The sequence below is a fragment of the Schistocerca nitens genome, chromosome 5, assembly GCF_023898315.1.
Source record: "Schistocerca nitens isolate TAMUIC-IGC-003100 chromosome 5, iqSchNite1.1, whole genome shotgun sequence".
NCBI lineage: Eukaryota > Metazoa > Arthropoda > Insecta > Orthoptera > Acrididae > Schistocerca > Schistocerca nitens.
In genome coordinates, this window is record NC_064618.1 from 517794360 (window position 1) to 517808186 (window position 13827).

Consider the following 13827-nt stretch of genomic DNA (forward strand, 5'->3'; position numbering starts at 1 on the left):
TTAGTTATTCTGAGAACTATTTTATTGTTGTGGGTGATACACTTTTGCGTGTGTGTTCTTTCTTTGTTGTGTCTTGTATGTGGCCTTTGTCTGTTTGTTGAGTTCTTGGCATTGTTGACAAAGATCTTGTTTGCATGTAGCATGTTCATTCTCTGCCTGTTTACATAAAAATGATAATCCAAGAAAAACAATAGGTACAAAGCAAAGAACTCAACAGGATAAACAGCACAAGAATATCAACTACAATCAATCATTAGAATCAAACATATTTTCCATGACAGAATCATCACAGTAACAGACATAAATCTTAAGAAACAAGAAAAGTATTCACTTGATATATCACCAAAACACAACATTAAGATTCACACACACATTTTACAAAATCACAAAAGACCTTATAACAGACTCTGAACACATTATAAAGGAATGAGAGAGACTCAACACACCAAATTTTAATGTAAACTTGAGAATTTGTACCTGTGCAAATAATCAAAAAACACAAATCCATCATAACCTCCAATTGCAAAACACCTAAAGCAATCACATCCAGTAGTCTACAATAAAAACTAAAACAACATAATACCATACTAACAATATCAGACAAAGGCGACGTAAGAGTGGTCATGAATGGAAAGAGGCACATACACAAAATATTAGTTTCTCTGAAGGGCAACAGTACCACCAAAACAATAAGTGATCCATCTCAGAGATACAAAAGAAACACTCAACTAGCACTGAAAAACATTAAAAATATATTCACAAAAGGCCAGATAAAAAGAATGACACAGAAAATCCCTAAACAGCTATTCTAAATTCCTTACCAAAAGTGTACAAACAAAATATTCCCATAAGACCAACCATTAAATTCAGAAATGCTCCCCCCCCCCTCTCTCTCCCACCCCCCTTCCCCCTCCTTCACACACACTACTAAAGAGAAATTAATATATGGAATCAAGGACATGGCTATTCCAGACACAGCAAGGCTTATATCATTTGATGTCACATCAATGCACATTTGTATTACAACAGAATCAACATCATCCCATAAAGCAACATGGCCACACACACAAAACACACACTGATCAAATACCAACCATTCTCAGGTCTATAACGGCACAAAATTACTGTGTGTTCAACAAACAATTTCTTTTCCAACACAGACTGCGACTGGGATCACAGATTAGTGACCTCTTATCCAACAGATTCATGAACAATCTAGAGAACAAGATCAACAATTATAAATGGATAGATTGTTACTTATTGTAAAGATAATGCATTGAGTTGCAGACAGGCACAACAAAAAGACTGGTACCCACTAAGGTTTCAACCAAAGCTTTCTTCAGAAAGCACGCACGCACACGCACACGCACGCACGCGCGCACACACACACACACACACACACACACACACACACACACACACACACACACACACACACACACACACACACACAAAAGCAAGGAAGCACACCTCTCAACATGACTGTTATCTCTGGCCACTCCAATCAGCATGCAACCAAAACACATCAAACAGTAGCAATAATCCAGAGTGGTGAGGAGAAGGGGGAGAGATAGCAGGCTGCAGGAAGGGGACGAGGAGTTAGTGCTACAGGAACTAGAGGTGGCAGGACAAGGCTGCCTGGCAGGAGGCGAGTGAAAAAGGAAGTGAGAGGGAGAGGAGCAGAGAAGGGGAAGAGACCGGTCATAATTGTTGATATTCCAAGCTGGACATTCTATTGTTAGATAACAAGATCTTAATAAACACAATGTTATATAGTGGTACCATTATGTTAATGACATAATAAGCCTGACTGACAAACCACATACACACATAAAACAGGTACAAAAATAAAAAAAAAATTCACATCCAAAAATTAATTTCATGTTAGAAACATAAACAGACAAAACACTGAATCTTCTGGATCTGACCATACACAGAATAAACAACACACACAATTTCACAAAATACAGGAAACCCACAACCAAAACCACCACCACTCACATTTAATCGAACAAACAACCCAATGACACACAAACAAGCAAGCTTCAGATTCATGCTCCACAGATTAAACATAACACATATAAACAAACAAATCTTCACACAGGGGTTAAATACAATAAAACAAATAGCAATGGAGAATTTTTATGATGCCCATATGACAGAGAAACTGGACAAAAAAATGTGTAATGAGACAGGAAATAGACCATATGCATACAAGACACTGCACAACAGGGTAGAAGATTTTAACACACAGACAACAACCACACACAAGACAACAGATCATGAACACAAACAAAAAAGGTACATACTCACCAAATAGTAGAGAGAGAGAGAGAGACGAGCAGTCCTCCTCTAAATATACTGAGGGTCTCACTGAAGCCTTCACTGACCGTAATTATCCTCCAATCCTTGTACAAAATCAAATCTCCCATGCCTTATCTTTACAGTCTCCAACCACCTCCCAAAGTCCCACAGCCTGGCCACAGAGGAGCATTCCCCTCGTAACTCAGTACCGAGCGGAACAGGAACAACTGAATTACATTCTCAGTCAGGGTTTCGATTACCTCTTGTCATGCCCTGAAATGAGAAATGTCCTACCCACTAGAAATGTCCTACCCACTATCCTTCCCACCCCTCCTACCGTGGTATTCCGCCGTCCACCGAACCTTCACAATATACTCGTCCATCCTTACACAACCCCTGCTCCCAATCCCTTACCTCATGGCTCATACCCCTGTAATAGACCTAGATGCAAGACCTGTCCCATTCATTCTCCTACCACCACCTACTCCAGTCCGGTCACTAAGATCACCTATCCCATCAAAGGCAGGGCTACCTGTGAAACTAGTCATGTGATTTACAAGCTAGGCTGCGACCACTGTGCTGCATTTTATGTAGGCATGACAACCAACAAGCTGTCTGTCCGCATGAACGGCCACTGACAAACTGTGGCCAAGAAACAAGTGGACCACCCTGTTGCTGAACATGCTGCCAAACATGATACCCCTCACCTCAATGACTGCTTCACTGGCTTCACTGCCTGTGCCATATGGATCCTTCCCCCTTTTCTGAATTGCACAGGTGGAAACTTTCCCTGCAATACACCCCTACGTTCCTGTAACTCTCCTGGTCTCAACCTTCGTTAGTCACTGTCCTCACCCATACAGCCCCCTCCCTGTTCCCATTCCAGCACTACACAGCCGCCATTTCACCACCACACCCAGTCTTTTAATTTATTTTTATTTCTCTCCTTTCCGTTACTTACCCCCCCCCCCCTTCTTTCCTGCCCTCCGTCTAAACTACAACACTTCACTGTCCGCCACTCCCACCATACTATCCCTTCCCCTCCCCGCACCAGCCTCCTCCTTACCCCCACCCAGTCGCCACTCCCATCACGCACTGGTGCTGCTGCTCGCAGTGTAGTTTCAGCTCTCTAAGACTGCAGATATGTGTGCAAGTTGTGTGTGTGTGTGTGTGTGTGTGTGTGTGTGTGTGTGTGTCTACTGCTGACAAAGGCCTTAATGGCCAAAAGCTATGAGTGTGTGAATCTTTTTATTGTGCCTATCGCGACTCAGGATCTCCGCTATATGGTGAGTAGCAGCTTTCCTTCTCTGGTATTGTTACATACCCAGTATTTGTGTTTACTTGTATAGGTAAGTGACAACAGAGGTGTAAATTGAGTAACATTTATGTTCTGATTACAGCTAAGCATAGGTTTCAATGTCTTCTCTATATTTACAAGCAGATTATTTGCAGTAAGGTAAGTTGAGAGAAAATTGTAACTAATTTCACTACTGTTGGCAGCAGTTCAGATAACACAGCTCCAGCTAACAAATGATGTTATCAGCATAGCTTATGACCTTATAATTTTTGGGTTCAATTACATCATTTACATAAACAAAGAATAGAAAAGGCCCTAATGTACTTCCTTGACGCACATCACATTGAAATATCCTATAAGTTGATTTAGTTGTTACCAACTGCTCATTCCTCTTTTCAGTTAGCTTGACACACTGTCTCCTGTCTTTAAAATAGGAGGTAAGTAGTTGTAAAGATACTCCTCTCCTCCTGTATTCTTTTAATTTATTCAATAGAACTGTATGATTCACAGTATCAAAAGCTTTAAGCACATTCAGGAAAGTGACTTATCTTGTCTCCTTTATCTAGCTTGATTAATATTTCATGTATAAATGTTGCTACTGCTGTTGCAGTAAATCTTAATTTTCTAGAACTATTTTCTAACTTGTTGAATAGATTATGTTTGATGAAATATGCCTTGAAATGATTTAGTATTACTTTCTCTAGCAATCTGCCAAGTTCTGAAGTTAACGATATTGCCTGTAGCTTTTTATGACAGTTTTTATTCCCTTCTTATACACTGGCAGAATTTCAGTGATTTTTACAAGGTCAGGGAATTCTCCTGGGCAGAGGGAGGTATTTACTAGGTGTGTCAAACGCTTCACTAAATCTCCTCTGCATTCGTTTAGCAACTTAGGTGAAATATCACCCCAGCCGAAAGACATTTTAGCTTGCAGTTTTATTGCTAGGAGGTCCCTCTCAGTATTACCATGGATGAAAAAAGTTTGGCTATTGTTTGTAACATTAAAATTGCATGCCTAGTCACATACTTCATTTGTGCCAATTGTACTAACTTCTGTATGAATGTGTCACACACTTCTTTTGGATCATATTTTATTTCATCATTTTCTTTTAACATTATGCTGTTGTGTTCATGAGACTGCTGTTCCCATACTCTTTGTACATTGTTTTACTAACACAACTGGAATTTCTCATTAGACAGCCATATTTCTGAGCTTTAAGGTTAGTCAAGGAATTTCTGCATTTTTTCTGAGGAGCTAGTATTTTGCTAAAAATATTGTAATTTAGCATCTCTAAAGAGTATATAGCAATCTTCCATTTTCTCTCTCAGTTCAATGATTTCAGGAGAGAAATTCTCAGCATTACTTCTTTTATTAAGGGCATGTTTCATTTTAAGTTTCACTGCATAGCTTATAGAAATTTTCGCATTTATCATTCACATCAGCTGCACTGAATACTGGTCACCATTGCCCTTTAACATTTATTACAATTACATTTTCTTTTATATACAAATGTATCACTTTTGGTTATATCTACATACCTTACATCAATTTTCATAGCAAGGGCTCAGTATTCAGACATGTGGTTTTCTGAGGTGTTATGTTTATGTTCTCCTTTGTTATGTTTGTGAGAATGTAGTCAGTGCTTGTCTGTGTATCTACAGTAATTCTTGTAGGTTCAGAGTTTATGTGGTTATAATTATAACACTGTACCGGTAGTAAGCTGACATGATGTAAATAGTTAAGAATATTTTTTAATGAGTCTATGTTGATGACTCCAACAAACAAAGTTTTTTATATGCTGATGTCTTCAACAGCAAGTTCTCCAGGTAATTAAAAAAATTCCTTCAATGCTACTCCCAGGTTGCCTATACACTGCTGCTATAATCAGATTGTTGGTTCAAAATGGCTCTGAGCCCTATGGGACTCAACTGCTGAGGTCATTAGTCCCCTAGAACTTAGAACTAGTTAAACCTAACTAACCTAAGGACATCACAAACATCCATGCCCGAGGCAGGATTCGAACCTGCGACCGTAGCGGTCTTGCGGTTCCAGACTGTAGCGCCTTTAACCGCACGGCCACTTCGGCCGGCTCAGATTGTTGTCCCCTACTTTTAAATCTATTGCTGCAACCTCAAGTTCGATTTCATTACTCTGATCATCAATCCATTTGACATTTTCACATGCTAATATTTCTACTATAAATTCCTACCCCACCACCTTTATGTGTCTTTCTACAGAACAAGCTTATGAGTTTGTAATTATTTAGTCTGTATCCATATGCTTTGTCTTCCTTGCAACACAGTTCACTTAATATGAAGAAATGCAGTTTAGTTACATTTAGGTATACACACTAGTGCATTGTTTTATTTGTTATTTACTGAATATTCAGGTACATAAGAGTTAATTTGCTATATTTTACTGTACAAAAGCATTGCTATTCCCTCCGTGATCGAGAATTTTCATTAACTCACCTGTTTCTGCAATAATTTTGCTTATCTTGTCACACAAAAGTTTTTTGTTTCAGAATTTAGATGCAACCCATGTTTGGTATGTATGCATTTGTCCGGTTTACCTACACCCATTGTTCCAAATTTTTCAAATGAAGCACACATTTTAATATTCATTTTTTGTCTCCCCTTGTTGACACACAAATTGCATATTAGGTCACACCTGTGAGGTAGCATTGTAACTATTGTGTACCGATATCTATTAACTTCTAAGAACTTTTTCAGACTTGCTAAGAAATTTTGTGCCTCGTTTCTTGCAATATCATTCATATGACACATCCATTTTCGTCTTTCATTTTTTCCTGCAATCAATATTAGTAACATTTTTCATACTTGCATCTGGTTTTACTGTTCCCATTGCTTGGAAGTCTTTGTTATTATCTTGTAAAGTACTGGCCATTTTCTGCCATGGCTGTCTGTTAAGAAAAGAACAGTGTAACATTTATGTGATAGATTCTTGGTTCTGCTGTCACTATCTCTAACAGTTGCCTTGTTTGTTCCACTGCTGCGTTGTTTACGAAGTTTGCTGCCAACACTTTTCACACTTTCATGTTTATGACTATCACTTAATTCAGCTGGAATTGCAGTCCACTTATCTGGAAGAGTTTCACCATCACCCAGAAATGTACACAATTTTTGTAGTGATAATGGTTCAAAGGTTTGACAGTTCACACTTTTCAGATCCAAGTTTTTTTTCACATTGCTCATTAGGATGTTAGTGGTTAGTTGAAGAGTACTTGAATGATCATTTAACCTTCTGAACACATGTCTATACAAGCCACCATCTTTGATGTGGTCAACTAGACTTTGGACTATTGGTTGGAGCTGTTGGTCAAAGAGGGGCAAAAATTCTTTCAGTGGGAACACAATAACCAGCTACGATGGGGTGTCCAGGATTGTTGGGTTTTTGGAATTTGGGGGAACATGTAAGAGATGGGTGTGGGGGGGGGGGCCACAGGTGCAAGGAGGGAAATTGATTCAGGTTCTGGAAAGGGCCTAAGGCTTTAAGCAGAGATTGGAGGTTATGCTGGACTTCTAGGATGGGATTACTCTGACAGAGTTTATAGGTGGAGTAGTCCAATAATTGGCAGAGGCTTTCCACCATGTAGTCAATGTGATTCATAACAACAATGGTGGAACCTTTGTCTGCAGGTAGGATAATTCTTCCACTAAAAGGCTGGTGTTCTTAGGAAGTTACCTGGGAAAGGATGGTGACGGCAAGTTGGAGGTAAGAAATTCCTGGAAGGTGACCCAAGAGGTGGTTAGGTGGTAGGAAAGTTGGGGGGAAGGATCACCATTGGATGGTGGTATGACCTGGGAGAGGCAAGGTTAAATGTCGGGATTATCTTTGCTTTGGATGGAGGGATTGAAGCCAAAGAAATGTTCCAATTGCATGGACCAGGAGAATGGGAGTAGGTCTTTGAGAAGTCCAACATGGTCAAAATTGGGTGTAGGGCTCAAGGTGAGGCCTGTGGGCAGGATGAAACTTCTGTGGGGCTGGGAATTTTGTTGGGAAGACTAACAACAGTGTTCCAGGACTGTTTCAGCTCTGGATTTATCGGAGTGTGCCTTGAAAATGTGTTTTTGCAGTACCAGGTTCGTGAGTGACAAGGACTGGCAGAATCTGAAAAGATGAAGGTCATTGAGAAAGGAGGGGTAGGATCAGGAGAAAGGAATGTTTATTGTTAGACCATAGGGGATTGGGGGGAGGGGGGGGGGGGTTCCATTGCATGGCCGCCATTGTTTAGTCACTGTCATATCACTGTTGTTAATCTTTCCAACAACCCCTCAACCCCACACACATTTCAGTCCTATCAAAAGCCCTCGCCTTTAGCCCTACATTCAAATTTAACCATGTTAAACTTGTCAAAGACCTACTCTCCTCCTGCTGATCCCTGCAAAGGAAACACTTCTTTGCCACCAATCCTTCCAACCAAAGCCAACATAATCCCAACATTGATCCCTTCTTCTCCCAGGTCACACCACCATCCAACTGTTATCCTCCCGCCATCCCACCTAACCATCTGGTCACCTTCCACGAATTCCTGAGCTCCAACTTGGGTTCACCGTCCTTCTCCAGGTCCCTTTCTCAGAAAACCAACCTTTCACAAGAAGAAATGGCTGCCATACAAACCTCAAAACAAATCCAGACCCAATTATTCTACTTGTAGACAAAGATTTCACCACCAATGCTATGAATCTCAGTGACTATCTGGCAGAAGACCTCTGCCAATCAACTGCCTGCTCCACCTACAAACTCTACACAAGAAGTTCAACATAACCTCCAATCCATGCTTAAGGCCTTGGGCCCTTTGCAGTACCTCTCCCCTGAATCTATTTCTCTCCTCACTCCTATGACATCCCACACAGCCACCTTCTATATGCATTCTGAAAATCCACAAACCCGATAATCCTGAATGTCCATTGTAGCTGGCTGTTACACCACCACTGACATAATTTTGGTCTTCAATGTCCAACACCTGCAACAAATGTCTGAAATCTAGCCGTCCATATCAAAGACACTAATCACTTCCTTCACTGATTATCCATCATCCCCACCCTTTTATCTTCTGGGTCCCTACTCATCAGTGTTGATGCCGCTTCCCTATATGCCAACATCCCTCATGGCTGTGGTCTTGCCCTATTGGGCACTCTCTCTCCCAACATCCTTCAGACTGCAAACCCACTACCTCATTCCTCATACTCCTTGCTAACTTTATCCTAACATGCAAATACTTCTCCTTTGAAGAGAAGGAATACAAAAACTTCCATGGCACAGCCACATGAATGTGTATGGCACCCTCTTGTGCCAACCTGTTTACGGGCCACCTAGAGGAAACCTTCCAAGTTTCCTGAAACCCCAAACCCCTGATCTGGTTCAGCTTCATTGATGACATTTTTATGATCTGGACTCAAGCCCAAGACACCCTATCCTCAGACCTTCATAACCTCAACACCTTCTCTTCCATCTGCTTCAACTAGTTCTCCTAAACCTAATGTGCCACTGTCCTAGACATTGACCTCCTCTCTGATGCTGCCATGCACACCTCCGTCCACACTAAACCCTCCAACAACTAACAGTATGTGCATTTCAACGGCTGCCATCCCTACCACACCACAAAACCCCTCCCATATAGTCTGGCCACCCAGGGACGGCATATTTGTACTGACAAAAACTGCCCTGCCCAGTATGCTGAATATCTCAGATAGGCCTTCACAGACAAGCACTATTCCCCAGACATAGTCTGCAGATAGATTTCCCTTGCCATATCCGCACACACACCCAATGCTGCAATTACACCCACACGCCAACAACAAAGACACACCATCTTTGTCACCTACTATACCCTAGATTGGAACAACTGAACCACATCCTTTATCACGACTTTGATTATCCATCATTATGCCTGAAATTAAGGACATCCTACCCACACAACATCCTAGTCCATCCCTATGCCACTCCCAATCCCAACCCCTTGCCACAGGGACCTGCCCAGTCCACACAACAGCACTTCCTACTCCAGTCCTGTCACAGGCTTACCCTACTCTATCAGAGGCCGGGCCACACGTGAAAGTAGCCATGTCATATACCAGCTCTGCTGCAATCATTGGATGGCTTTTTATATTGGTGCAACTACCAACCAGCTGTCCACCAAGATGAATGGCCACTGCCAACTTGTGGCCAGGAGCAAAATGGACCACCCTGTGGCACAACATGCAGCTGAACATAACGTGCTTCGTTTCAGTGGCTGCTTCACAACCCAAGCCACCTGGTTCTCCCCTCCACCATGTTTTTATATATGTGATATTTTTGCTTCTATCGAGCAGTTCACAAGCACAATGAGTAAATGTATACTCACATATCTCTGAAATCTCTTAGTCTTCGCAAGTCAAGCTGATGATTCTGAGCTACTCCTTTAATTAGTTCTTGTATGACAACTCTATCATAAATTCCAATATCACATGGATTCACTTACAACATGGAATTTACTGCTCTAAGTCATTAATTCAATTTCTTTATTCAATGAAGTCTGTGAAGCAGTCCTTTTCACTATATAGTTGACTTACACCTCACTGTCGTATGGGGATGAATACCATAGGCCACCAATGCAAGCAGGAATCAAATGACCACAAGTATACCCAGTCCCCTTCCTCACAATTGCTATGCAGAAGTCAGAATAAGGTCTTGTCCTGAGGCTCTGAATGAGACAGGCAAGGAGAGACCACCATGTTAAAGAACCTTAAGTAATATTTCAAGCTTAGTAGCCATCTGAATGGAAGGAATGTAGGAAACAGACCAATTCATATCAGTGATCATGGGGATAGGAACCCATGATCTGGAAGGGCATCAGACAACAGCAAGATTTTTTTAGGTTGTAATGTTATTAAATGTGACTCCCTCCACCCCCTCGTCAATTCCTTTTCTTTCATACTTCTGTTTTTTACAGTATGGCATCTGCAATTGAGGCATTTTCCTATGATCATATACTGTTAACGACTGTACGACTTAAATGAGCTTCCTTAAAGAAAAAACTTTAGGTCCTGATTTCTTAACTAGATGGCAATCTCTGTATATTTTTAAAACGTTATTTCATCTACATTCAATATGGGGTCTATTATTTTTTCCAAATGAAGGTGTTTACAGTCAGAATATGTAATTAAAATGCAGCAATCAAGACAATCATACATAATAACCCAAAAGTCAAAATATTGATGTATGCATTGTATACTGTATTCTATTATGAAAGCACAAGATCATGGGATATTGCGGAGGCTTTTCTTCCAAAATAACTGGGTAAAGAGGAGTAAAATAGTTTCCTTCCTCTTACTCTCCATTGGAATGATTCAAAATCCTTTACATAGTTCTGCAAGCTTGGATAACTAAAGCCATATATACATGGTATTTTGCTTAGAAACTTGCAGTTCACGATCGCAATGAGTGAATGTATACTCTCACATACCTTTGAAATCCCTTAGTCCTTGCAAGTCAAGCTGATGAGTCTGAGCTACTCCTTTAATCAGTTCTTGTATGACAACTCTATCATAAATTCCAACATCACATGGATTCACTTCAATGTGGTAATTACTGCTTAAAGTCATTAATTCAATTTTTTTATTTGATGGAGTCTGTGAATCAAAAAGATATACAACCTGAGGTATTTAAAACAACTTGTGCATTACAACACACTTAACATTTCTTGTTACATCAGTAAACATAGCCTGTGAGATGCAAAAAGTGACAGATACAAATGGCATTTTATCACCATCCTCTTGGAACAAATTACAAAATCAGATGACTTGAAATAAAATTACGTACTACCTCCATGCTCGTCCTGCACTGACATCAGTTAATGAAATATCTTGAGGAGTAAACACTCAAATCTCTGTGTATTATGTAAACATGGCTAGGAAAACTAGACTGACAGAGGTATAGGGATAAGAGGTAAAAAATTAATCATATATGTTACTTCAAGGATATAGCAAAGCATCACATCCCTTGGGATGAGAACTACTGTGGACGGTACTTCCTCAGTGTTCATCCCCTAAACCAATACAGAGGTTAACAGCATTGTATGTTGTCAAAATGTTCACTTTCTACTCCAAAAACCTGAAACACAGTTGACAGTAGCTATTGCAACACCAGCTACTATCAGAGATATCAAACATTCATTCCAGTCTACATTTAGATCAATTCACAATATGTGCTGTCCAAAAAACGATGTGTGATGCTGATCTTTAGTATAAGCAGAAGTCATCTAAATACAATCTTGATAAGACAATGAGTCCCACAATGGTTATGGTATCATTAATAGTTATCACAAAGAAAGTAGTGCTGAGTACTGATTCTGGTGGGAGAATGTTTCTTGGACATATTGATTCCTAAATGTCAGGCTCACTCATGATCCAAATCAAACAAAGTAACAAAAGGTGCTGTATAAAACTGTGTAGACATGCCTGAAAAACATACTATGTAAAGTGAGCAAAATGTTATACGGTCATGTAGTTAGTTGTTTTATGTAGGTGTAAGAACAATGCAGTCAGACATTACCAGTGTACAAAGACAAGTCAGACTGGGTATTCTACATGCAGAAGATGGCTACTGGTCAGCCAGAATTCTCAAAAACCACATTTGAATTGAGATAGAAGTTTTCTGGATTACTGGTGCCAATACAGTTACCTGTTAACCATTCTTTCTAACAATTTGCACAAATTACCTATTAGACAAATTGTTCTTCATTATACCCTTCTTTTCACTGTTATTTCATAGGTGTCGTAGTATTTGATTGCATAAAGCTAAAATTCGGCTGCAACTTCATTAAAAGGGCCACTTTAAGTTTCAAGGTGTTGACAATGATGGTATGTAATTACTGAAAACAACATCTCTACAAGTTGTGCTTTTAAACAATGCAAAATCTAGGAGGGAATGAAACAATACTATGAAAAGGATAGTTGCTACTCACCATATAGCTGAGATGCTGAGTTGCCAGTAGGGACAACCAAAAGGCTGTCACAAAATGAGCTTTCGGCCAAGGCCTTTGCCGAACACACACACACACACACACACACACACACACACAGTCTCTGGCGTCTGAAGCCAAGGCTGCGTTCGTTTGTAAATGTGTGTGTGTGTGTTTTTATCTTATTTTGGGAAAGGCCTTGTTGGCCGAAAGCTCATTTTGTAACAGTCTTTTTGTTGTGCCTATCTGCAACTCAGCATCCGCTATATGGTGAGTAGCAACTACCCTTTTCAGAAAGTTGTGCTTTTAAAGTTCAATACTATCCAGGGGTCACTGCTAACATCTTCATTAGCTGTGCCACAGATATGTGCTGGCTAGAATAACACTGAAAATGTATCAGGGCTCAGGAAGTATGTTAGTGAATGTGATGAACAATCTAGTAGGTGAGATGTAGCACTCATTTCTTTTAATATGCCTTCGTCCAGAATTGTTTTGGATATAACTGAACTGGTCATGGAGGGTTGATGTTCATTGCACTAGAACACCATTACAAGTTCTCTAAAGGCCTTAGTTATTTCTCCTGACTGCCCTAATATGGGCTTCTGCCAGAGAACATCAGAAAAAAGAGTATAGTTGCATCTGTGGCACACATGGTCGCAATAGTAGCATCATGAACCAACTCCATTATTTCTTTCTCCTGGTTGATTTAAGAAATGCTTCAAATTAATTACTTAAAACACTCTCCTGTGTACTCAGACTCATGTGCAAAGATAAAACAGTCAGTACATTTTTACACAACCTGTGGAGAAATTACACTCATTAATTATTTTATTTGATGTTCATTGTCTTCTTCCACATCTTCCAGTGTTGGTATCTGAGCGAATATGTCAGAGTCCATCATTACTTGACATTATTATTGGGTGGAGAATTTATTGTATCTTAATTGTCATACTGATAGGCCAGGTGCACAGGCACTGACGTACCAATATATTATCGAATGCAGTTTGAAAAGGTAATGTGAAATATAAGGCAAAGAAATGTATCTACTACTTGCCATAACTTAACAACTCAAAGAATGCGCTCATAATTATATACGCTTTGAAACTGTTTGAGGAACGATGTATAAATTTTGTAGCTGTCTGCATATATTCCTGGAGGTTTAGACTTCAACGGAGGAAAATTATGATCTAAAGAAGTACGTACCTCTACAGGTACATGCTTAACTTCTAACATCATGAGAGAGTCAGATAGCAGTTTTTG

General features: G+C 40.0%; 1 protein-coding gene across 1 annotated transcript in view; it reads right to left on the reverse strand.

Moving 5' to 3' along the window:
- Positions 1–13827, reverse strand: part of LOC126259383 (replication factor C subunit 3) — a 90676-nt gene that overhangs the window by 47424 nt on the left and 29425 nt on the right. Inside the window, exon 3 of the mRNA XM_049956133.1 lies at positions 11071–11236. Coding sequence (XP_049812090.1) covers positions 11071–11236 — 166 coding nt within the window. The remainder of the gene's footprint in view (positions 1–11070; positions 11237–13827) is intronic.